The sequence below is a fragment of the Aquarana catesbeiana genome, linkage group LG06 (assembly GCF_042186555.1).
Source record: "Aquarana catesbeiana isolate 2022-GZ linkage group LG06, ASM4218655v1, whole genome shotgun sequence".
NCBI classification, from domain to species: Eukaryota; Metazoa; Chordata; class Amphibia; order Anura; family Ranidae; genus Aquarana; species Aquarana catesbeiana.
In genome coordinates, this window is record NC_133329.1 from 250,125,496 (window position 1) to 250,152,239 (window position 26,744).

Here is a 26,744-nt window from a genome sequence, read left to right on the forward strand (position 1 = left end):
GACTGACATAGCCCATATGTAGTGACATAGCCCATATTTTGCATCTACTCTAAGGTAAGCATATGGTACTCATGTTCCTATTTATATGCAGCACCACAATTGTTACAGGGTGCAATAGTTGCCCTCCTGTTATAACCAAAAGGTTTGCAAGCGATATGCACTGGCGAATTGCACCTCTCATTGCATTGTTTTAGGTTGTGTTCTAATTGTCTGTCTACTTTGTTGTATGCTTAATACTGCAATAAACAGATTTAAAAAAAAAAAAAAAAAAAGAAATATATTCAGATGAACATTTTGCATCTAGAATCTCTGTAAGGTATACTACATGATATCATGTAGTAAGGAGATAACATGAGCAAACAGCACACAGAGATGGCCTCCATAGGTTGCTATGGTGATTTTTTTTTGCTCCTGACTCTGAGCTGGAAGCGAAAGCATTACTACATTTTTTATTAACAAGAAACTGCTTCATTACCAATCATTGACTAGTAGTCCCAAATACTTTATCTAATATAAAAAAACAGGTACTTACTTAAAGCCTGAGAGTTTATCTCGTTGGAGGAGAGATTGCAATGTTCGTTACAAGGCTGCTTTCCCATGTTCTGTTCATCTGACAATATTTGCTGATCTTGTGACACTCTGAGGTTCAGTGGCTTCTCACCTGGAATAACATTACATTAAAAGTAGTAATCTAGGTATTTTCAGCTACAGAGATAAAACCTTGTTACCTTATTTGATTGCCTGCTATAAAGTGTACAGTATCTAAACCGAAAAAAAAAACAAAAATGTAATATATTGCAGCTTACCAGTCTTTAGATGAGGTGGCTGCATTTGTTTTCTTTTTTCATGCTAAGAACAATTTTAGCAAGTACAGAAAATACCTGCTAACCTTGCCAGAAGTGCAGTCTGCTTGTAACTTCCTGTGAGCAGAAAACACAGCATAACAATGTTATCTTTTGTAAACTACTAATTCCACCATCTATTGTGTAATGGTGCTGAAGGCAGGGACACTTTAGGTCTGTGTGAACTACATCCAAAACCTGGTGAGCTGCAATATATAAAATTTTTGGAGGTTTAGATACACTGTGGCTATGAACAGAGACATTCACAAATATGCAGCACACAACACCAAATGCAGTTGCCAGAAAATGACAGGCAAACGATGAGTTGAAATAACATCCTGGGTATAGAAACTATTTAATAAGTGTCTCATCCCACAGAACCTTAACGAATCATGAAAATACCCATCTGAAATACCATAATCCTAGCTAAACAAGACACTACTTTTTTGATAAAATAATCTCAATGGTCTGCAGATAAACTGGGTGTAGTGATGATTATAGTTTTTGAAAAATTCTGTGGCTTTTTGCACTTGGCCAAAAGAGAGCGCTATAGAATACATTCAGACATATTTCTCTGCCTAGGAGTGATGAGTGGATTATTCAGCTAGCTTATACAAATCAATGACAGATCAATAAAGGCTGTATGGGTACATACGCAAATACCATTGTATGGATGGGTACCGCAACTTACTACCCCAAACTCAGACTCTGAATGAAAGAGGTTTTTCATCACTGATGAAAAGGTAATAAAAAAAACCTGAAAACAGGGTATTGCCAGAGGCGAGACACAGCTAAACTCAGACCTATATCAGCCTTTCATGCCTATTCTGAGACTACTGGGGCATGCTGAATTGTACAGATTTTGTTCCTCTGAAACGGAGGTAAATGCATGAATCGCTGTCAACCAAAGTCTCACAATAGTCACTGGATCTCTGAAGGAGTTAAGCCGGCCATAGGTATGGGCAGGATGAATGTACCCATGTTGATCAACCAGCCTGTCAGATTTTACATGCAATTATTGCTAGTGGCTTCCCTTGTCCATAATCCCCCCTCCCCCACCGAGAGAACACAATGGCTGACTGTGTTGATGGGCAAATCAAGCGACCTTCTTTCTCTTGGTTGCAGGAAAGAAAATCACTTTGTGGCCGGCCTTAGACCCTGGCACTATGAGGAAATTCCACGTTCTATTTAAAAGTGGGAAAACGTACCTGCATCTTAGCATTGTATACAGTTTATTTACAACCGAATGGTACAATCTCCTTTAGATCTACCAACAACTATATAGCACCTAATGGATAGAAATTGAACTGTTTAACTAATCCTTTCCACTATAATGATGTTGTGCAGATGTTAATCAAATTTTAGCATGTGTGGACAGCTTTAAGCAGAACTTAAAGAGCAAGGAAGGGTTTAAAGATTTTCGCTAGGTTTGCACCGATACCAATACTAGTATCGGTGCTGATATCGAGCATTTGCACGAGTACTTGTACTCGTGAAAATGTTCTGATGCTTGACCCGATACCTGGCAGGAGGCCAGTACACCTGGCATCCTCAGTGTAGCAGGGGGGGCCTGGCCGCCTCACAGATGATGCAAAAGTGTGAACAAGATATGGTGAAAAATACTCCTGCGCTTGTGAGATCGTTTGCTGTAAAACAAAGGTAGTATTGTAGTCAGAGATAGGACTGGGGGAGATGATGGAGCGTGTCCCGCTGCCTTAGCTGACCAGGGGTGGTCTGCAAAGGACTGTTTAGTAGGAAGTGGATGGAAGGTGCGTGATCAGACGCTTACATCAAGAAATGTATGGTTTATTTATGTAAAAGAATACAGACATATAGTCATATAGATATAAAATCATACAAATACTACATAATATTATAAATCAGTGCGGCGATGGGGGCAGTTACAAGTACCAGTCTCCTGACCCTGTACAGCTTTTCTGACAGCTGCTTTTCCTCATCGGTGCTTTTAACTGCCCCCACCGCCACACCGATCATCCCCGATTGTCCCCTGTGTCCTCCCCAGCTCCCTGGATCCTCCTTCAGTCCCCCCTCCTCCTGGGTGTGTCAGGATGGAGAGCGGAGGAAGAAACTGGTAAATCTGTCATTGATCACTGGCTCTGTCCATTCATAACTGAGTATCGTAAACTATGTTTGTGAATGAACAGGAGCCTCTGTCTCCTGTCTATTCATCTTCAGTGCAGCTGAGGCTGCTGAGAAAGGGACTGGGGAATCTGTGTCCTCAGTCCATTTCTCTGTCTCAAAGGGGAGATGTCAGGGGTCTGGTTAGACCCCGACAGGGTTTATAAAAAATAAAAGGAAAAATTGTAATAAATATTTAAAAGTAAAATTGTAAAAATAATAAAAAATAAACTGACAACGTCCACCCCCCCCCCCCCAAAAAAAAGAAAGCATTGTAAAACAAAAAAAATAACCAAAAAAATTGTAAAATTAAAAAAAAAATCAATTGTAAACAATAAAATTGTTAAAAATAAAAAATAAAAAAACTACTGACACAATCCATCAGTGCCCATCAGTGCCACTTATCAGTGTCCATCAGTGCTGCATATTAGTGCCACTGTCACGTGACATTAAAAAAAGTATCAGTATCGGCTCGTACTTGAAAAAAGTATCGGTACTTGAAAAAGTGGTATCGGTGCAACCCTATTTTTCGCCATCTGTGTCCCATTGTGGAGATTCCCTATCACTTCCTGTTCCATAGCCCAAACAGGAAGTAAATAAGGCAATCCCTTGGGGACCCCCAGGTCACCAGAATGAGTGTCCCCACTGGAAGAATGGGGGCAAAGACAGCAATAAAAGCCGACAGATGTTTTAATCCCTCTCCACTCTGTCCAAAACTTAAAAAAAAAGTTTTGCCTTTAGCTATACTTGAACTATATTACAGTTTTGACTTCTCAGCACTCCATTAAAGTGTATGTATACAGTATCCAAAACTTTTTCTAGTTTTGGATAGCGCAGGAAAGGATTACAGCCCCTATCAGTTCACTTTTTTCCCATCTGTATCCTGCTGGGGAGATTTCACTTCACTTCCTGTCTTGGAGACGCAACAGAAAGTGAAAGAAAAGCCCTCAAGGTGAGATGAAATACCGCCTTAGAAAGTTGTCATCACCTTACTTTCTGTCTTTGTGACAACTGACACCAAGACAAACAGAGGCGTGAATCTACCCAGTGGGGACACAGACCACAATAAAAACTTGGCACAGGGTCACCTTCCATACACTTCCCTACACTATCCAAAACTACTATTACTAAAGTCTTTCCTTTCCATACAATTTAAGCCATATGGGCATGATAAGAAACAACAATAACTAGCTTTTTGACGTTACAAATTAAGTAATAAATTATACAAATTATAGCTTTCTCTTTAAAGTACCTTGTCCATCAGAACTGTCTGAAAACATATGACTGGGACTGGTATCTTCTGAATTCTGTCTGAAAAGGCCTTTCTGTGGATTTAGCACGATCTCACACCCTGAGTTACGAAAAATCTTCATCTGGGCTGCCATGACTTTTTCCATTTGCATCTACAATGAAAGGGGTTTATAGTAAGTAATTTAATACAAACTAAATCAAACACATACACTACAAAAGTCGCCCATAACAGAATGCATGGACTCCAAGATCAGGGTGTGCAGATTCACCCCCCAGCCTCTACTGTAAATACTATAATTCTCCCAAACCCCACTTTTAGCATGTATGTAGCCCCCAATCCATAAATGTCACAAGTGTGACCTCCAACTTTATTGTCACAGATGTTTTTGAGTGCAGGAATTTTAGAACTGGAGTTTTTGTCCTCTTTTACCTCCAATGTTGTGCTATTTTGGCATAGTTAACAACCCCTAAAAAAAAAATCATATCCAGGAAACTAATACCAAGTTATATATTCTTCATTGGACTCTATAATAGTTGTATATATAGGATGATATTAGGGTCAGTTTTATATTTTTTACTTTTATAGGATTTTAAACTTTGCCGTTTTTTCTTTTACTATTTATACATTTTCTGTCAGTGAATGATTTTTTTTTTTAACAAATTCCCATGGAGGCCAATTCTGCCATTTCTATCCTACATGTAAAAATCAGTATTTGTTTGCTAGAAAATTACCCAGAAAACCCAAACATTCTATATATTTTTTTTAGCAGAGATCCTAGAGAATAAAAAGGTGTCATTGCAATTTTTTATGTCACATGATATTTGCAAAGCAATCTTTCAAACCCAATTATTTGGAAAAAAATACACTTTATTGAATGTTAATGCAAATAAACACAATATATAACCCAATTTTTTGGTATGATATAAAAGATGATATTATGCCAAGTAAATGGATACCTAAAATATTATGCATTAAAATTGCACACGCTCATGGAATGGTGCCAAACAACGGTACTTAAAAATCTCCATAGGCGACGCTTTAAATTTTTTTACACCTTACCAGTTTAGAGTTACAAAGGAGGTCCAGCGCTAGAATTATTGCTTTTGCTATAACCTTTATGGCAATACCTCACATGTGTGGTTCGCATGCCATTTACATATGTGGTCACAACCTACATATGCGTTTGTGCATATGAGGGGCGCTTTCAAATTTTTTTTTTTTTTTTTACACTGTCCTTTTAATTTTTTTTTTATCACTTTTTTCCTTTCATAAGACATGTAAACACCCCTTGAGATAGAAATAAAGCATGACAGGTCCTCTTTATGGAAACATCTGAGGTCTATAAGACCCCAGATATCTCCTCTACACTGGAAAGCATGAGATTAAAAAAAACATTGATCCCTGCTTTCCAGGAAAATGACAGTGTTTACATATGCCATGACGTCACTTCTGGCCTCCCAGGATCATAGAGATGGCCGGAGACCATCCAGTCCATGGCCAGATATGTGGTAACCCGGTACCATCGCTGGATCGGATCCCAGGCTCTTTTGATCACACGGGAGAGCCTGGAGAGGCACTGGTGGGTGGTGGGAGGGGGGGACATCCACTCCCGCTGCCTGTAAAAGCTGATCTGCCGCTAGAATGGCTTTTCTATGAGAGGGAATCGCTGGCTGAAAACAAAGGTGTCTGGATATTCCTGCCTGTAGCTGCAGACATGATCCAGATATCTCTACTTCAAGTCCCGAATGTCATATGATGTCATATGGGTGGGAAGTGGTTAAAGAGGGAGTAGAGCAGAAGCAATTGGCTTTTATACAATCTAATGAGAGCTCCAAACATGCATCCAAAATTTCAAGGCTTTTAATAATAAAATCGATCCATAGCGGAAAAGAGCCAACACGTTTTGGATGCCAAACACACTTCCACTTCATCAAGGCTTAGAAACTCTGAGTGTGCTTAACCACTAGTCGACCAGCAGCCACAGTTATACAGGTTGGCTCGGCTGGGCAAATCACCGTAGCTGTACATCGCTCCTTTAAGATGCGCGTGTCCCCGGAGCTGATGCGCGTGCCCAGCAGGCGCGATGACTGCTGGGCACCCGCGACCGCCCGTGACAGAGCGAGAACTGGGATCTGTGTATGTTAACACACAAATCCCGGTTCTCTCAAGGGAGAGGAGAGAGACTGTGTGTTCCTACTAAGTATAAACACCGATCTCTCTCTTACCCTAGTCAGTCCCATCCCCCTACAGTTAGAACACACCCAGGGAACATAGTTAACCCCTTAATCCCCCCTAGTGTTAACCCCTTCCCTGCCAATGTCATTTATACAGTAATCAATAGCTATTTTAAGCTCTGATCGCTGTATAAATGTCAATGGTCCCAAAATAGTGTCAAAAGTGTCCGATCTGATGGCCGCAATATCGAAGTCCCAATAAAGATCACCACCATTACTAGTAAAAATAAATAAATAATAAAAATGACATAAATGTATCCCCTATTTTGTAGAAGCTATAACTTTTGCGCAAACCAATCAATATACGCTTATTGCAATTTTTTTTTTTTAACCAAAAATATGTAGAATACATATTGGCCTAAACTGAGGAAAAAAAATTGGGGATAGTTATTAGAGCAAAAACTACAAAATATTGTGTTTTTTTTCAAAATCGTTGCTCTTTTTTTGTTTACAGCGCAAAAAATAAAAAACAGCAGAGGTGATCAAATACCACCAAAAGACAGCTCTATTTGTGGGGAAAAAAGAACATAAATTTTCTTTGGGTACAACATCACACGATCGCGCAATTGTCAGTTAAAGCGATGCAGTGCCGAATCGCAAAAAATGGTCTGGTCAGGAAGGGGGCAAATCCTTCCGGGGCTGAAGTGGTTAAGCATATTCAGGTAAGCAGATACCAAATGGATCTGCAATGTGAACTGCTAAGAACAGTTTCAGGGGAGCAGGTTAGGCCAGTGATAGTAAACATAGGAAAACACTGGCTTAATCCGCCCCTCTGAAACTGTTCTAAGCAGTAAGTCATGGAGGCGATCCAGTTGGTATCCGTTTAACCACTTCAATACTGGGCACTTTCACCCCCTTCCTGCCCAGGCCAATTTTCAGTTCCATATTTCCCTCACTTATTGCTCTGATGACAACTCAAAATATTCTTCTTGGTGGCCCTGGTCACAGGGCAAATGAAGGGGGTGAATCTCCCCAGTGGGAAGATAAAGAAATTGAAATGTATAATAAAAAATTACTTCACAAACAATTAACCGCTTCAATACAAGACACTTTTACCCTCTTCCTGCCCAGGCCGATTTTCTGCTTTTTCTTTTTTGCACACTTTGAATGACAATTGCACGGTCATGCATGGTCATGCGTGGTCACGCAACACTGTACCCATATTAAATGTTTTCACACAAATAGAGCTTTCTTTTGGTGTTATTTAATCACCACAGGGTTTTTTATTTTTTGCTAAATAAGCGAAAAAAGACCAAAGAGTTTGAAAAAAAAAAAACACACTGTGACCAATACAGTGTTACCATAGTGACACTGTACTACTCTGGAGAAATGATCAGGATTTTTTTTACACATTATGATACCACTGAATTTCACTGTTATAAGCAACCATTTGTACTGAATGAAATTGATTCATTCATTGTGTACTATTGTGGTTAGCTGTGATTGGCCACAGCTAATAACATGATACAGAAGGGCTGTAATTGGCCCTGTCTGTATCATGTGATCACTGTGTGACCAATCACAGAGATCAACACAATTGTGCACAATGAATGTTATTAATCAAAGCCATTCATTGTGCACAATTGTCATGTTATCTGCTGTGATTGGTCACAGCAATCACATCGTACCGGCAGCAGCATTCTCTGTGTCCGGTTGCCCAGTAGGGACTGGAGTTAGGCTCCTTTCACACTGAGGCGCTTTGCAGGCTCTAAAGTGCTAAAAATAGCGCCTGCAAAGCGCCCCGAAAGAGCTGCTCAATGCACTCCAATGTGAAAGCCCCGAGGGCTGGAGCGGTGTGCTTGCAGGGCGGTCTAAAAAGTCCTGCAAGCCGCATCTTTGGAGCGCTGTAGGAGCGGTGTATTTACCGCTCCTAAAGCGCCCCTTCCCATTGAAAACAATGGGGCAGCGGTGCAAACCCGCCCGCAAAGCGCCGCAGCAGCTGCGTTTTGCGGGCAGTTTTAACCCTTTTTCGGCCGCTAGCGGGGGGTTAAAAACCGCCCCGCTAGCGCCGCTAAAACGACGGTAAAGTGGCGCTATATTTAGCACCGCTGTACCGCCAGCGCCCGCACGCCTCAGTGTGAAAGTAGCCTGACTCATAATCAGACTGAGTCTCAGCGGCTGATGGCTCAGAGGTCACTGGCAGTTCAGAGACAGAATTTGAAGGAGAGCACTTGTGGCCTCTGCCTTCAGAGTCACAAAATAACTGTGTGATCTGGGCCATAAATTCATGCATGATTGCAGTAAAAAAAAAAAGGCAGAGGAGGCAGCGGCACCCGACAGTGCTAGGGAATGCTCCAAAGATGGCATAGACTCCAGAGGTAGAGGACATGATTTCAGGCTACACCCAGATGATGACATTAGCGATTAGTCCCTTGGTATTAAGCCCTTTTGTGGTGAACTGACAAACAGTGGGACCAGGTAGTGGGACCAGGTGTTCAGCTCGAGTGGCAAACTCACAGAGTGAGTCATCAGAGACAGAGCAAAAGCTAAGGCAATGCCAATGGCGCTGAACCTGGAAAGCAATCCATGGTGAACTTGTTAAACAAACAGGAAAGTGCCCAAGGGTCACTTCCAGGCTGGCCCTGCAACATCCAGTCCTGCGGGGTCTGGACTTAGCATTCCAAAGCCAGGCTGAAGTCATCTGCAAAAGATAGCTGCAATCGTAGAGACCAGCTCTAGCAGAAATGTAAAGTCTTTATTTAGGAAAAAATGAAGAGAAGAAAATGCTAGAAAAAACGGTTTAGACTTTCAAGCAGGGGTCTCCAAAATTTTTTAACAAACTGCCCCAGAATCAATAGTTGTAAAAAAATGCCTCAGGCTTGGTGGACAGAAAAACAATTGTATAGCACCTGTGGTCAGTAGGAGGAGGAATAGTGACTCATGACTGGTATCAATGGGAGGAATGGTGCCCTATTGTTGGTGTCTCCGTGGAAGGAATTATGCCCCACTGTTGGTGTTAGTGGAAGGAATAGTACCCCATCATTGGTGTCAGTGGGGGAAATAGTGCCCTGTCATTGGTGTCAGTGGGGGGAATTGTGCCCTATCATTAATTTAAGTAGAAGAAATAGTGCCCCACTGTTGGTGTCAGAGTGAAGAATTATGCCCCATATTTGGTGCCAGAGGGAGGCATTTTGCCCCACTGGTGGTATCAGTGGGAGGAATAGTGCCCAAAGGGCAAGATAAATACAAGAAAAGGGCTGCATCTGGCCCACGGGCCACATTTTGGAGATTATTGCTTTAAAAAAAAAGAGCTAAAAAAAAGGGCAGCAATCCTCCTAAGAAACTAGAAAAAAAGGAGACATGCTGGTGGGAAAAGAGGTTATCCTGGGCTGGCCCAAAATGTTTGGTTGCCAGGGTCAAATCCTCTGGTGGAAGGCAGAATAATCCGAGGATTAAGACTGCCTGTGTTCCTCAGTGGATATGAAAGAAAATGTTTTTTTTTTTTTTGTCCGGAGTTCAGCTTTAACTATCTTTAACTGTAGCTAGGAAGAAGGAACAGTTGAATAAACCACATATAGATTAGCTGCACAGCAAATAACACCATAAAATGGCTTCCTCACCTGCAATTTGTGAACTGTGGATTCTTCTCCGTTAGCTTTAGCCACTGTAAGTTGTTCTTTTAGTGCTTTCATTTGATGATGAAGCGCTGCAAGAGTTTCCTGATGATCTGCAAAGCTGTCCTGTGGACAGTAATGCACCACATTATTGACGTATAAAAATTTCAAGAAATCCAGAATGAATTACATACAGTATATATTTTTTTAAATGATTCAGGTGTGCTTCCCAAAAGAATAATGGAAGTGCATAATGGTTCTGTATATATTGTATTTATTTATTTATTGAGGTCTTAAAACTTTTGTAAAATATGTTCTCTATTTTTATTGGGTATTAGAGTCTCCTAATTAATATTCAGTAATCTCCTTTTAAAACAGATGGTGGTGCTTTAGACACGTTGTTACATATGGTTCTTGCCCGTTTGTTAAAATAGCCTGTTATTTCCAGAACTCAATAGCTTGAGCTGTAAATTACACACAAGCAAGTCTGAGTAGTAATTCACAAAAGTGTCTTATCCCTATTAGATGTCTTTCTCCTAAGGTTTATGTTAGTCATATCAATTCTTAAAGTATATTCCCAGAATACAACTAACTAATCCTAAAAGTTCTCCCTTCCACCTCCTAACACCTATACTAACTACCCAGTGGAAGAAAGATATGTATATTTACCTTTTTTCAAGCTCCTTTTGAACCAGTCACTTGATCAGCCCCCTTCTGTCAGCTAGCAGCGGCTTCAGAGAAGAGGTGGTTGCACCATCAACACATGGCCCATAGTAAGCCTGTGGGTGACTTCACTGCTCAGGCATTCCAGTTGTTGTCTGAGCCATCTCTCCTCTCCCCTGTAGTTGGTGCTGGCTGACATAGAGGAGATTGCGGGACTAGACCAGAGCGGCCTGAGAATAGGTAGGTATATGCATCTTTCTTCCACAGGGTAGTTTGTATAGGTCTTACAAGGTGGGTGTGGGCAGTTTTAAGATTATATCCAGTTATATCCAGGAATTCCACTTTAAAGAAAACAGAATCTTCTGCGCTATTATAACTGACCCAAAAATATATTGGTTTCCATTTAAAGAGTCCCATCTACTCTAAGGTAAATCTATAGCCCATCAACCAACAAGCATGTTCTCCACAGATGCAGCTATGGCTTTTGTTACCCTAAATGGCCATACTTGTAAACTACTGTATGTTACAATATTTCACATGCGAAAAGCTTGTGTACAACTACAGAACTCTACCAAGTCATATTGATGCACCACTAGATTTAAAAACAGCCTACTTACTGATTAATTGTGTACAAAAAAATGCCCTGTCTACGAGGACGAAACGCGTAGGGTTGGGACTTTGGCGCTGATGTCATTGTGCATGCATGCTTGGTCGGGCAGCACACTGAGTTGATTTTATGCTGTTGATCACTTTTCCTTTTGTGAGTACAATTGCTCCTAAATAAACACTGGTTTCATTGAGGTAATGCACTATGGTTCCTCCATTTCCTTTGTCTTTTTGGTGAACTGCAGCATGTGCTGTATTTGGGCATGAGTTTGTTGTGAAGTTGCAGCATCTAGTACCTGTATCTACTGTTACAATTAGGAGGCTGTGGAGCTGGCTGTCTGTGCTGCGGTACGACCAGGTGACTGTTGTGCCTAACCCAGGCTTAAGCGATGTTGACCTCTATCGGGGGTCAAAAGTTCTGGTAAGCAGATAAAAGTTTAATGTCTTGTGAAGGAGCATGGGGATCATGACAAGGATTGCTGGTCCTTCTAGTTCACGTATTGTAAGGATTCTATATAACAGCAGTTAATATTTATGTGGACTTTTTTACTATTTATGTATGGGCACAACCACTGTTTGGTGTTAACATTGGCATTGTATGTAATAAGGCAATGAGAATACTATGAAATATGATTTAAAGGGACAGCGCACCCATATGTGTTTACAATCTATTTGAATGTTATTTATCCTGAGACTGTACAGTGTGCTGCGTCCCTTACTTTAGAATCACCTTTGAGTTAATTTGCAGATTCGTCACACATTTATTATTTTTTATTTATACATTTTTTTTGTTTCACATTTGGATATTTGTTCATTTACACACACAGTTACTTTTACACACAACTTAATAAAGTTATATAAATTATGCAACCAACTATAGTTACGCATCCTACAGAATGCAGCAGTTGATCGAGTAAGACCAAACTCAGTCATGAGCCATTTGTTGAGGGACTTTCAATGCTCCGGACTACTAAAGAACGATGTGTATAGCATAGGTTTAAAGAAGATTCTGTTTTAAAGTGGAAGTCCATGCTAAAACTAAAATCCCTGCATCTATAGACAACCACGATGTAACACTAGCCCTGTAAAGAAAAAATGAGTTGACATACCTTTTCTGAAGCTGATCCGACCCGATCCCATGCTGAGCTGTCAGCCGCGGCTTCGCTGTGGAGGTGGGTGCAGAGGATACGTCTGACAACGGAAGCCCCATAGTAAGTCTATGGTTGATGTCACTTCCCATTCATTTCACAGCCATTGCTGGCCGTGTCTTCTGCAGAGCTTCTGCCGCTGGAAATCGGGTCGGATCGGGTCGGATCGGCTTCAAAAAAGGTATGTATACTCATTTTTTCTTTACAGGGCTATTTTAGGTTCATGGGTGTCTATAGATGCAGGGGTTTTAGTTTTAGCATGGACTTCCACTTTAAACCATTTGATGTCATCTTGTTCTTCATTACGAATAAAATCAAAAAAGTGCAAGTACAGTATGATTAAAAAATGGAATGCTTCCTGTTAGAAAATAAAAGTCATCAATGCAACCCTCACAATCACGAGCAAATATCTAAAGGCAGACTACAAAAATACTACACATTACCTCAGTTTTAATCCTCTTAGGCGATAGCTCGTCTCTATCTTCATATTTGGACCTGGCAACAGAAGAAATGGAAAAATGTAAGATATATATATATATATATAAGGATGCAGTCACTAGTAAAATGTTATTTTCAGCGCTTTCTTGTCCATTTGTTTTTTCTTTTTTTAAAGTTAAAAAAATGAAAGGGTTTCCCCTTCACAGATAATTCAGCCTCCTGGCTTTCTCTTGTAGCACTGCTGTTCTGCCCTTATGTTCCTTCAGACAGTACTGGACAGTACTGGGTGGAGCCCTGAACACTTGTCAGCTCTCTAACATAGGGCTTGTGCCCAGCTGCACAATTAAGTTTCTGGTTGTCAACAGAATGTGGACCTAGGGTTGGAAGCTTCATCTGACCCAAAACTCTAAAAATCCTCAAACTCCAGAACCCAGACCAGGCCTTGCCAATCTTGAAAGCTGGTGTGCATTACTGCAAGCACTGAGCAGACAGTATTTTAGCTAGACATGTATAATTTGGTCGAGTGCACCATCTCACTTGTAGCTGATACCCACCATCCATCCAGGGAGGAGCAAAAGTATCTCATTAGAAGGCCGCGGAGCAAATGTTTCTCATCAGGAAGCCAATAGTAGCCAGAAAAGGCAACAAGCGGGCAAGGAATCAACAGCTGACTATGGTTTATTAGTAGAAGAAGGAACTGCACAAGTGCAGGAATAATAGACGGATTCTCCATATATTAATTTCTGCATTATAGAAGAAAACAACTTACACTTTTACCTTACCACACACACATTGCAAACTATACAAGCTCCTTTAAATTTACCAACAACTTTATACTAGTCTGCTTCATTGGATTCAAGTTGAATGGATAGTTTAGGTAGGTCTTATTACATACTTTTGGTAAATCTAAAGTAGATTGTACACAGAGTGGAGGCAGAATCAGGTTGTAATGGGTATGGCGAATATTAAATATAACCAAATTAGAAATCAAGGGTAATTCTCACTTCATATTCAGTAGAATATTCCAAATGAATACCAGCTTGCTTTTTATGGGGGAAAAATTGCTCACAGGAACCAAGCTCTCCTTCAAAGAAATGTCATTACTGGCCCCTTCCCTTATTAGAATCAAACACAGTTTAAACAGAAAGAAAGAGGATATCGCAAGATTCCAATTGCAGTCTCAAGACAGATGATACAACGCTAAGCTAAAAACAAACAAATCATATTAATAAGCAGGAATGAACATCACACCAAACAACTGTATTCACAGATCAGACAGCTCTCCTCTGCTCTCTGATTTGTGGCTATCCATGTGTGCATATTTGTTAAAGGAAGATAATCCATAATTACATTTTGGGAAGATCTCCATCAATGTGTTTAGGAGGGAACTATCTCTGCAATGAGGTTTTATAACTGAGATTAGAGGATAGGTTGTATATTAGCAGCACAGCCTTCTATAGCTGCTAAGGAGAAGTTGATAAAAAAAAATGTTTTCTGGTCAAAGAAAGGCTGGATTATGCATGATTAAAACACTTTATGGATTAACAGGCATTCTGGTATTGCCTGGTGTGCATGCTTACTGTGCCTGCCTAATTCCTTGTGAAAAGCACCAATCGGCTAGGAAACTCCAACAAAGCCAAACAAGTTCTCCCCTAAGATCAGCTGGTCATACTCATGTAATCATCATCAACATGCTTATGGACACTTTAAAATATTCACTGCAGAGCCTTTTCGGTTGCCAACCTACAATATAAGTCAGTTAGGAATTTAGAAAGAAGGGAATTTTAGGATCTGCCCTCTCAAATCATACTCAAACCACATCAACTTATTTAGCTCTACCACAGAAATCGATCAAAAATGACCATCTCACTTTGTTTCCGTTTAAACAACCAGATATACTGTACAAGGCAGGGGGCTTTTTTTTTTCAGTGGACCTATTCCCTACTATGCTGTGGTTTTATAGATATTGTAATATAACGTCTGCATTTGTGGCTATATACTGTATATTGTAAATACCGTCTAACATAATACACTATTTGGATGAAGGGGGGGAGGAGCAACTATTTACCACATCAATTTAATTCTTACTTTGTAGTTCTGTATGTGTATTTGTATGTTACTTCCCGGGAAATTTGTCTTGCTAGTGTGAAAAGTTCATCTCTTCTAGTCAGCAAAGCGAGATCCTTCATGCAAAGTTGAGCAGCAGCTTCATTCACTGTTAGCTGTAACACACAAGAAGAGTTTCAATGTAGAGGCTTTTTTACATTACATATTTAAAACGTAATTTCAGGCAACACCGCGCCGGTCCTGAGGACCTGTGGGCAGGAGTTTTTAGGCGAGGCTGCGGCTTCGGCCTAGTCTGCGAGGCCGGACGCCGCGGACTAGGCCGAAGCCGCGGCCTCGCCTAGAAACTCCTGCCTGCAGCTCCCCAGGACCAACGCTGACACCACGCCGGTCCTAAGGAGCTGCGGGCAGGAGTTTTTAGGTGAGGCCGCGGCTTCGGCCTAGTCCACGAGGCCGGACGCCGCGGACTAGGCCGAAGCCGGGCCTCGCCTAAAAACTCCTGCCCGCAGCTCCGCAGGACCGGAGCGGTGTCCATCGGAAAAAAAAAACTCGATTCGAATCGTGAATCAAGTTTTTTTTTTAAAAATCGCTGATTTTTTTTTGGAGAAAATCGCCCAGCTCTAGCAGAGAGCAGAACTGAAGTCATCACAGTTCAATTCTCTGTACCATCAGAGGTCTGTTCACTGCCAGGAGAAGGCCAAAGAGAAATAATTCCCAGCACCTTACGTGCCCTGCCCGAAGTCTTCCTAAAAGGGTAGGAGAAAAGAGTATCCCTTGCAGTAACTCCCTCCATTTTTACAATATGCTGCCCTATACAGGGTCGGTAGGACAGTCGGAGCGTACATGCTTGAGTCTGTGCTTTTTACGACCTATTTATTTATTCTTTATTTATTATAGGTACTTATATAGTGCCATCCATTTACGCAGCACTTTACATATATGTATATATATATATATATATGTATATATAGTACATTCACATCAATCCCTGCCCTCAAGGACCCTCAACTCACATCCATACATACACATAATAGTAACTCACAGCTGTGACAAGAATCCAGCATTTCATGTTCCTGGATTCACAGGTAGAACATGGATAGTTGTAGCCACTCAGCCTGTACATGACAATGCCAGGATAACAGCAGCCGCAGCTGTCTGGATGTACAACCCCAATTCCAGAAAACCCGGATATATCTTTCAACATTGATGATGCCTTTCCAGAAGTGCAAGCTGCCCATTCCATGCACACTTATGCCCCCCATACCATCAGAGATGCAGGCTTTAAACTGAGCGCTGATAACAGGCTGTAAAGTCCCTCTCCACTTTAGTCCCATGTTTGCCAAAAAGAATGTCAAATTTTGATTCGTCTAACCACAGAACAGTTTCCCACTTTGCAAAAGACCATTTTAAATGAGCTTTGGCCTAGAGAAGAAGGCAGTTTGTCTGGATCATGCATTTTTGGATGGCACAACAAACTGTGTTCACAGACACATTCCTGGAAGTATTCCTGATCCAATGCAGTGATGTCCTAGAATCATGCTATTTTAATGCAGTGCCATCTGAGGGCCTGAAGATTATGGGCATCCAATATTGCATCTCAGCCTTGTCCCTTGCACACAGAGATTTCTCCAGATTTCCAGAATCTTTTGATGGTATTACGAGGGTTCTTCAAAAAGTTTCTGTACTTTTTTCAACTCTATTACATATAAAAAAAGTGCGGAAACTTTTTGAAGACCCCTCGTATTTACTGTAACTGGTGATATATTTAAAGTCTTTGCAATTTTACATTGAGGAACATTATTCTGAAATTGTTTGACAATCTTTAGACGCAGCTTTTCACAGATTGGTGAACCTCTGCCCATCTTTACTTCTGAGACACTCTGGGGTTGATTTACTAAAGGCCAATAGACTGTGCACTATAGAAAGTGCAGTTGCACTCTACAAGAGCAGTTGCTCCAGAGCTTAGTAAATTAGGTAAAGCTTCACTTTGCAAAGAATACCCAATCACATGAAAGGAAAATTTACAAAAAAAAGCATTTTTGCTTGCACATGATTGGATGATGAAAGTCAGCAGAGCTTTTGGTCATTTACTAAGCTCTGGTGCAAATACACTTTGTAAAGTGCACAGTCTATTTGCCTTTAGTAAATCAACCCCTCTGACTCTCTAAGATGACCTTTTTATACCCAATCATGTTACTGGCCTGTTTCCAATTAATCTAATTAGTTGCAAAATGTTCTTTCAACTCTTCCTTGTTAGAACCACTTACTTTGCCAGCTTTTTGTTGCCCTGTCCCAACTTTTTTGAAACGTGTTGCTGCCATTGATTTCAAAATTGCTTTATTTTTGTCTTAAAATGATAAATGTTCTCATTTTAAACATTTGATGGCTTCTATTTTTATATTGTGAATAAAATATGCGTTTATGAGATTTGCAAATCATTGCATTCTGTTTTTATGTATATTTTACACAGCTTCCTACCTTTTTTTGTAACTGGGGTTGTAATTGCACATATAATGGTTATCTGAGGTTAGAGAAAAGAGACTTCCCTTGGACACGTGCTGCTTGCATCCAGGGGACGTGGCTGTTAGTCATTGTCATTGCTTTTGTACAGGATGAGCAGCTTCAAGTGTCAGCATCCGCCTGTGGATCCAGCCACAGGGATATGCTGAATTCAACCGAAGCTGTGAGTTAAATCCCACGTGAGTGAGCCCTAATGCCCCATACACGCGGTCGGATTTTCCGACGTAAAATGTATGATGGGAGCTTGTTGTTGGAAATTCCGACCGTGTGTAGGCTCCATCGGAAATTTTCCATCGGAATTTCCATCAAAAATCTGGAGATCTGGATCTCAAATTTTCCGACAACAAAATCCGTAAATTACGATCGTGTGTACACAATTCCGACGCACAAAGTTCCACACATGCTCGGAGCGAGCAGAAGGGCCGCACTGGCTATTGAACTTCATTTTTCTCGGCTCGTCGTACGTGTTGTACGTCACCGCGTTCTTGACATTCGGAATTTCCGACAAGATTTGTGTGACCGTGTGTATGCAAGACAAGTTTGAGCCAACATCCGTCGAGAAAAAATCCATGGATTTTGTTGTCGGAATGTCCGATTGTGTGTACGCGGCATAACACACTTTTTCTGCTTTTCACATCACAGATCACATTCAAGCCTCCAAGGCAGGGATTTAGATAATTGGTGGCTGTCAGAAACTTCTTAGTACCTCCATTTTTTAGGTTTCCTGTAAGTGAGAGGTAACCTAGGAGTATGCAGTGTCAAAAGCAGGGATGGTTTAGGGCCCATTCACACCAGAAACTGCACATCTACTGTGTGTTTTTTAATGCACATTTACATGCTGTTGAAATGCATTTTTCCATCCACATTTGTCCTGGGAGGTCACTTCCTTCTTCTTTCTTTCTTTGGGCTTTTATGTACATTTGCGTGCATTTACATGTGTTAGCACGCATTTTGCATGTTTGTGCTGCGGAAAAATGCAATATGCTGTACTTTTTCACTGCACTGCACTGCACTGTAATAGTGTAAACTATGCCTATGGGATAACCCGGATTTTGGACTGTCCGTGTAGTTGGAATGCGGTCAAAAATGTATTCAGTTGAATCTGGCGTGAATGGGCCCTAAAGATCACTAGATTATCAACCAAAAAAAGAATAGGGGAATACATGATATGCCTGGATAAGAAACTAAAAGTAAAGCAAGCAACCCCATCCAACCTGCAAAAACTAATTTCAGGGAAAAGGCAAACTCATTTCAGGGAGGTGGCCCTCCGCACCTGCTCCCCCGCAGCAAAAAAAATTTTAAATCACTTTTTCAATATTTTTTCACAGTGTTTCTGGGTAAGGGGGTGGGGGGTATGTGGCAGTGAACGATGTCTGTTTTTTTTTTTTTTTACATTTTGATTTGTTTACAATTTAAATTGTTTAAAAAAAATGTCACAATGCTTTTTGGGGGGAGGGGGTTGGGGCAGTGGACAGTGTTGGTAGGGCAGGGGGGAGTGGTGTCAGTAGTTTTTTAATTTTTAATCATTTTTTTTATACTTTCTGGGGGCTTTGGTGAGATATTAGGGGTCAACTTAAAGGACAGGAGGGGCAGAGGAGAACACGGGGACCGGAGGAGAACGGGGGGCGCAGAAGGACACGGAGGGGGCCGGAGGACGAGCAAACAGGAAACAGCTGGGAATGATCAGTGCGGCGGGAGGGACAGCTGTAAACACCAATCTCCCTGTATAGCTTTTTAGCTGACAGCCGCGGAAGGGAGAGAAGGAGAAGCGGATGTCAGCTAAAAATCTACACAAAGGGGATCAGTGTTCACAGCTGTTCCCCACCGCACCGATCATTCCCGGGAGATTGCGAGGCGCTTGCGGGTGTGAGGGAGCCGCCACAGAAATGCGGGAGACTCTGGCACCTCGTGGGAGACTTGGGATGCCTGAGCAAGGCTTAACGGCTTGTTCCGATGTGTGGCCAGAAAGGAAAAGCAGGCCACCCATCCAAACAAAGACACACAGCCACTTAGGGTTGTACACATGCTGCAGCAAAAATTATGTTCCCTGTCACATTTGGCAAGCAGTTCTCCTGCCGAACACAACCAATTAGGGCAGCTCCACAAGCAATGCACACGGCTGTAGCGTAGTGATTTGGTATTTTCAAGGTAAAGTGAGAAGAAGGTGACATAGGGCCTCCCAGTCACCCCCTGAAAAGCGATCCAGCTGCAACCTATGCAGCTGCTGTGGGGCATAGGATTGGCTGGAGGAAGACAGGAATAATTGTGAGGAGGCACTGGCTCTCACTACTGAACACTCATGTGTTGTACAGTGGGCCATTAAAGTGGTTGTAAACCCTTACAGACCACTTTGACCTACAGGTAAGCCTAGATTAAGGCTTACCTGTAGGTCCAAGAAATATCTCCTAAACCTACATGGTTTAGGAGATATTTTCAAAAAGACAGGCACTGAGCATGCCGCTGCTAATATCGATATGCCGTTAGTGGCAGCTCCCGTGCGCCTGCGTGGGAGTGACGTCATCGCGGCTCCGGCCAATCACAGCGCCAGAGCCACGATACCTGGAAAGAAGATGGACACTCTGTAGCAGAAGGGACAGCGGTTACATCGCAGGCTCCTGCAGGTAAGTGACACATAATGGGCTACTATGCGATGCATAGTAGCCCATTATGCTTTACCTTTGCAGGGAAACAAAGAGGAAGTAAACCCATCAGGGTTTACTTCCTCTTTAATGACCTGCACAGTCCAATCACCTGGCACATGGTATCACTCACAAGGTACCAGATCTCTGTGGGCATAACCCAACTGTAGAGGAACAACATTTAGATTATTCAAACTAAATTTTAATAGTGTATGGCCAGCTTTAATCTCTGCATGGCTTTCTTTCTCCATGTACCATTTCTGGGGCAGTCTGCTTAATATAATAACTCTGAAGGTGGGTTAGATTCTGGTCCTTTAACTTTCTTTCTTTTTTAAATGAATGTTTACTGAAAGTATGAAATAATTTTCCTTTACACCAAAGTAAAAAAAGAAAGTCTTGTAAAAGGAGTAATAATAGTCATGGCCTACCAGTAAAACAATTATGTTGTGTAGCCATTTCTTGGTCTCCAATGTCATGCGAAAACGCCATGAATAATCTATGTAGAAATTACACAAAATATATACATAATTTACGTGTTTTATCTTTCAACTGCCTGTTTAATTTCAGTTGTTGCCTGGAGTTGCTGTTTAGCTTTAAGTTACATCAGCCTTTCTCAACCTTTTTACCCCAGAGGAACCCTTGAAATAGTTTCTCAGGTCTCAGGGAACCCCTGGTAAGATTAGCCCATTGGAAGTCATTAGGAAAATCCCTTTACACTGGTTGGTGGTAAGTGGGAAGAATGCCCCCTTACAGGTTGACCAGAATGACACCTTTGCAGTCATGCTGCTGGCTTTGCCAAGAAATGTTGGACCTGGAGCTATGCAGGAACCATCAGATGGGAGGTCAGTTAGCCAGAACTCAAGGAACCCCTATCCACCACTGCAGAAACCCTAGGGTTCCATAGAACCCTAGTTGAGAATGGCTGAGTTACATGGCAATTTCTTTAGTTGAGTAAGCCACAAAACAAAAAAACAAAAAATGAACTAATCATAAAATGACCAAAGATCACCCAGAAAACACCCGTGTAGCCTAGAAATTTAGAAGGTCATAGAATTATATGTCTCTATTTCCTGTAAAATACACTGTACGTTTTGATAGATAACTACACTAATCTTAAAGGAATGAAAAATAAAACATATTATTGATTACCTCATGTAGAGTTAAGTGCTTCCCATCTTTCCTTTTAGAGTCAAACCTGCCATATATTGCGCTGTACTTTCGTATTTCTTCTTCTTTGCGAGGGTCCTCGTCTGTCATTTCAAAGATATGCCCGATCATCTTTCCCAACTTTTTGTTATTTTTTAATAGTTCTTTAACCTCATTCAAGTCATTTTTTGGTAATGAAGGTAGCATTCTCTCAACACACTCAGCTACAGACAGAGCAGCAGCAGCATCCAAGGTCTCAGATGTGTCTCTAGGTGACGCTGGAGAGCCAAGATCAGCTGGAGATAGGCTGTGTTCACTCTCTGTAGTTTGATGACTTTGCCAGTGCCTGGCTTCACTGCTAACCTGCAACGGGGAACTACACATGCCTTCTGATTTGCTGGAACCCACACTTTGAACACATGTTGTTGCTGCACACTTTGGAATTTTCAGATGTGGTTCTCTAGTATTATTGTTCCTTTCATAACTGCTGGAGTTAAGTCCCAACAAAGAAGGTGATGTTTCTGGAAGTTTGTAAATTGGAATGCTGCTGACAGGTAATGATGTTAAAGGCTGGTTAAAGAGACTAGGGTTGGTAACCCAATCTCTTAAGGCCTTCTGTAGTCTTCTAACATGTAGTGGTTTGCTAGCCATTCCAACAAGTGCCATTATCTCAAGAAACTCATCTTCCCCTGCTTCACAGAGCTGCTGGACATCATCTCCCCCCTGCTGTATAAAGGCATCAAAGTAAGACAAGAGGTTTGCTCGTTGTAGTATCCTGTAAAGTTGAAGTTCCCCTAGAGTTCGCGGTAATGTAGTTGCCATCTTTGATCAGCAGGATAAACCTGAAACAATAATAAGCCTTTATGTAAAATATTTTACAATTTAGTGCACAAGCCAAAAGCAGGGCAAAAATTAAATGGACATTCAAGTCTAACCAAAATCCCTTATGACCTATTGGTAGCTGATATCAGTATGAGCCAGATCTACTGTTGCCGGAAGTAAAGAACATGTGTCAGTTTCATTTGTTGCTGCTGCACTGTCCCCTTAACCTAGAGAAAATGGGATGATGTAATAGAGATATTTTCCTGGCAACTCCAAATGTGGAAGCTTGTTGCATTGGTGTTGAATGTAGATCAGGAGCCGAGAAGCGGAAGACAAAAATCCCTAAGTTTTGTTTGCGATAACAGCTGGATGTACTTTTGCCTGCCAGTTTCATTCTTGGCAAAAGAACGTTATTTATAGGTCTTTGGGGAGCCACTTTAAAGGGGACATTGAACACAGAATTGGTGCTTGAGAAGTGCTCGCACAACATTAATGCTACACAAGTGCTCTAGTATGAACATTACAATTTCACCTATATTTGATTTAACAAGAAGAATGGCACTGCCCTTACCCCAACCCAATTCCAAACACATGCTTATGTGAGAATGAATGACCAACTTGTCGGGATAAGATTTAGGGTTATCATTTTATTGTACAAGATTTATACAGCACCAACAGTTTGCACAGAGCTTTCCAAAATAAAGGGAGCCAGTACAATAACAATACAATTCAAGACAAGAGGGTTATGCTGGATACACACGGGAAGTTATTTTTCAATCAACCCAGCGGGCTCAGCGGAAATAAAAAAAAAAAAAAAAACATACAGATCACTGTACCAACACATCTTTACAGCTATCTCCCCACTGATCTATTGTGTTCTGACAGGGGGACTGCCCTAATGGCTGCCAGCGCTGTTGGTTCGTCAGCATAATAGTTCGACAGAAGCCAGTCGGCTTCTGTCTGACAAAGAGCTGTACACATGGGACGAAAGTTGACCAGTTCCTGCTGAACCATTTCTTGATGATTTTCATCCAATTTTCGGCTCGTCTGTACCCAGCTTAAGGGTGGCCTTGCTTGTGAAAGCGTACAATGTAAAATGAAGGGTAAGTTATAAAAAAGGTAACTGCGGGGAGATGAGTTGATTGCGAAAGAAAAATTCAGTTGCTATCTAGAGACGAGATAGGCTTGCCTAAAGAGATGCGTTTTCACGATTCGCCTAAAGACAGACAGAGTAGGAAATAGCTGTACAAGTTGAGGAAGGAAGTTCAAGAGAAGTTCCAGAGAGACTCTGGAGAAGGTGGCAAATCATTTTATATTAAAATGAGTAGGACCAAAAAGAGGCTCCCGAATAACATACATGTGCAACTTTACAAGTAATTATATTGAACATACCAGTAACACTGCAGGTTTTATATTACACTTTTGGATGGTCAACAACTGGTTAAAGATGCAAGTACCAATTCCTGCAGGTTTCAAGTTTTTACATTATCATTCACACTGATAACCACCACCACACTATCCAGCCCTCAGATCGGCCCTTCTCAACTTTTTTTTTATCCCAGAGGAACCCGTAAAATAAGTTTCAGGTCTTAGGGAACACCTGCTAAAACCAAATCACCAGGGGGCAATGGGGAAAATGCAACTTACATTGGGGACTTTTAGAAAGAATTCAACTTTTACAGTGATAGTCAGAAAGCCACACTTATAGATAGCTAAAAGGATAACTGGTGAGATGTTCTGGCTTTGCCAAATGCCACTGGCACAGGAACTATGCAGGCAACCTCTGGAGGAAGCATAGGGTTCCATGAAACCCTGATTGAGAATGGCTTCCTCACAAGATGTGTTGCTACTACATGAGGCTGGATGGATGGATGAACCCAGGCACATAACATAGCAGAATAATTCGAGACTTGGCCTCCCTGATTTTGTTAGTTGGTAGTCTTCTAGAAAACATAAATAGTATTTTCATGTGATTTCTTACAGAACAAATCAAATTGCTGAACATGATATTTTGTAGCTTCATAGCTTATTATAATGTGAGGACAAATTGGATACAACTGGACATCAATGTCATAAACCATCCAGACTCAAGCAGATAGTAGCCAGAAATGGTTCATTTGTTACAGTTAACAATAACAATTTTGTCCCCACTACAATATAAATTTCAGTGTGTATTATATTCCAAACTTAATAACTCTTAAATGGACACAGTACATTATACAATGATAGTTTTGGCACTGCTTGATAACCACATGACATGAACTGCAATTTCTCAATTAGTCAATGGAAGCATATAAATTACATAAGAAAATATGATTTTTTCAGGGGTCCCAAGGGGAATTTGACTGGCCTTACCTTACAGAATAATTCTGGAGTCACCTCACAATATATAAAGGTCCTTCATGTTATAAATTTGGTTAATAGCAAGGGCAGAAAATTTGTAGAGAAATAGATTTCATATTAAAATTTCAACTTTGATAAATGTGTACCAGTGCTCCACTGTTTTTGAAAATGTAGATTTACGCTACGTTGTGACTAAAATTTTCTTCAGGAATCCTTCACACAGATCTAACATAATCCACCCACTCACTTAGGGCATGCACAAGAGGATTTCCAAACATATCCATTCTCCTATCTCTGTAGTTAGTATAGTGTAATTTATCACTCATCAGTAACTTTATAATGGAATAAATTCCCTACGTGGCGTAACATTTAATTTAATTCAAAAATAGTGAGAAACATGGTCAAAGTTTTTGGCCATACTTCTCTTCTGGGTCACGAGTGCACTTATTTTTGCTCTCCTGTCCAGAATCAGCTGACAGCAGCCTTTAGCCCGCTCGGGGCTGATGCCACAAAGCTGATATCACAGAGCTGCTCCAAGTCCTTGAAGGATCCCGACCATATTGTCAGGATTCACTTGGATGCCTGACTCAGCCTCTCAGCATGCATCTGATAGCAGGAGCAAGCTGCGATTGCCCCTCCCCAGCCCAGCACTCCATTGAGGGGCAGACCATGGAGCAGTGACTGTCAGTCACTGTTCTTAGCTCCCAGCAAATTCTGAACAGAGTGATCAGTGGTCGTGTGATCATTCAGTTCTCCGACTAGAGCCAGCGGGGGGTCAGCTGCAGCCTCAGACCAATGATGCAGCATGGAGCAGAGTATGTGTGTTTGTTTCTATTCCGATACTACTCCTTCAAATAGGCTGTATTTTTCTCATGTAAAAACAGTTCTTGTGACAGCGCCTATGTTCAATCTCTCAATATCTTTTCAGTCTGCCTAAGAGAACGATCTGGGAGAACTATATAATTGGAATATTCTTCAGCAGAAGGAAAGTGTTGGCTCATTCTTCCTTTTCACAGCGTTAAAGAGCTTCTAAACCCAAAACCAAAAATTTTAAATTGTAGCACACCAGTCCTTAGGTTGCCCAAAAATGCTGAAACGGCAGAATTTCGATCCATTTATGGTTGTTCCCGCTTGGCAGAAGTGGATCTAACAATTGACTTCAATTCTATGAGACTGTTGGCATTCAGCCGCTGATCAGTATATTCTGACAGCGGAGGAGTCCCGCTGTCAGAATACAATGGGATAGCGGAGAGGATTCTTCCATTCACCTTGACTGTGTGGATGGGGCAATCTGTTCATTTTTCAGGGCTGATCAAAAAAAAAACAAAAAAACAAGGCATCTATGGCCAGCCTTCAGATGTGGTGGCTGCATTGTTTTTTCTTCAGGCTTTTTTTCCTTTATCTTTATCTGGTGATCCTGTCAGTATCACATTCTCTGACCAAGGAGATAATGCAGGTTATTTACAAAAGGCAAATCCACTTTGCACTGAAAGTGCACTTGGAAGTGCAGTCTCTCTAAATCTAAAGGGTAGATCTGAAATAAGTAGAAGCTTTGCTGATTTTATCATCCAATCATGTGCAAGCTAAAATGCTGTTTTTTATTTTCCTTGCATGTCCTCCTCGGATCTACAGCGACTGCACTTCCAAATGCATTTGCAGTGCAAAGTGGATTTGCTTTTAGTAAATAACCCCCAATGTGTCTATGCAGCACTGTAACCCTAGGCTTCTTATGCCGTGTACAGACGGGCGGACTTTTCGACCAGACTGGTCCTACGGACCGAATCGGACAATCCGACCGTGTGGGGGCCCCATCGGACCTGCAGCTGACTTTTTCGGTTAAAAATCTGACAGACTTTAGATTTGAAACATGTTTCAAATCTTTCCGACGGACTCGAGTCCGGTCAAAAAATCCGCTCGTCTGTATGCTAGTCCGACGGACGAAAACCCATGCTAGGGCAGCTATTGGCTATCGCTATCAACTTCCTTGTTTTAGTCCAGTGTATGTCATCACGTACGAATCCGTCGGACTTTGGTGTGATCATGTGTAGGCAAGTCCGTTCGTTCAAAAGTCCGTCGGAAGTCCGTCAAAAGTCCGTCGAAAATTCCGTCTGATCCAGTCCGGTCGAAAAATCCGCCTGTGTGTAAGCGGCATTACTCCTGATTTGGACAACAGAACAACTCCACCTCTAGTTATCCCTATAACAAAGAGGGGAGATGTTCTCTAGTTCCGTGTTTCTCAACCTTTTTCCAGTGACCGCGCCCTTGAAAAGTATTTTCAGTCTTGAGGCACTGCATTACTGCATGTCAGGGAATGCAAAATCGCATGCGTTCCAG

At 41.4% G+C, this 26,744-nt stretch overlaps 1 protein-coding gene across 2 annotated transcripts in view; it reads right to left on the reverse strand.

Annotated features, from left to right (window-relative positions):
• Positions 1 to 26,744, reverse strand: part of NAB1 (NGFI-A binding protein 1) — a 64,839-nt gene that overhangs the window by 15,781 nt on the left and 22,314 nt on the right. For both annotated transcript variants that reach the window (XM_073633171.1, XM_073633170.1), the window contains exons 2-7: positions 21,249 to 22,087; positions 14,965 to 15,098; positions 12,882 to 12,933; positions 10,028 to 10,147; positions 4,234 to 4,384; positions 533 to 661 (exon numbers count right to left, since the gene is read on the reverse strand). In XM_073633171.1, the coding sequence (XP_073489272.1) occupies positions 533 to 661; positions 4,234 to 4,384; positions 10,028 to 10,147; positions 12,882 to 12,933; positions 14,965 to 15,098; positions 21,249 to 22,067 (1,405 nt within the window). In that variant the 5' untranslated portion in view covers positions 22,068 to 22,087. The remainder of the gene's footprint in view (positions 1 to 532; positions 662 to 4,233; positions 4,385 to 10,027; positions 10,148 to 12,881; positions 12,934 to 14,964; positions 15,099 to 21,248; positions 22,088 to 26,744) is intronic.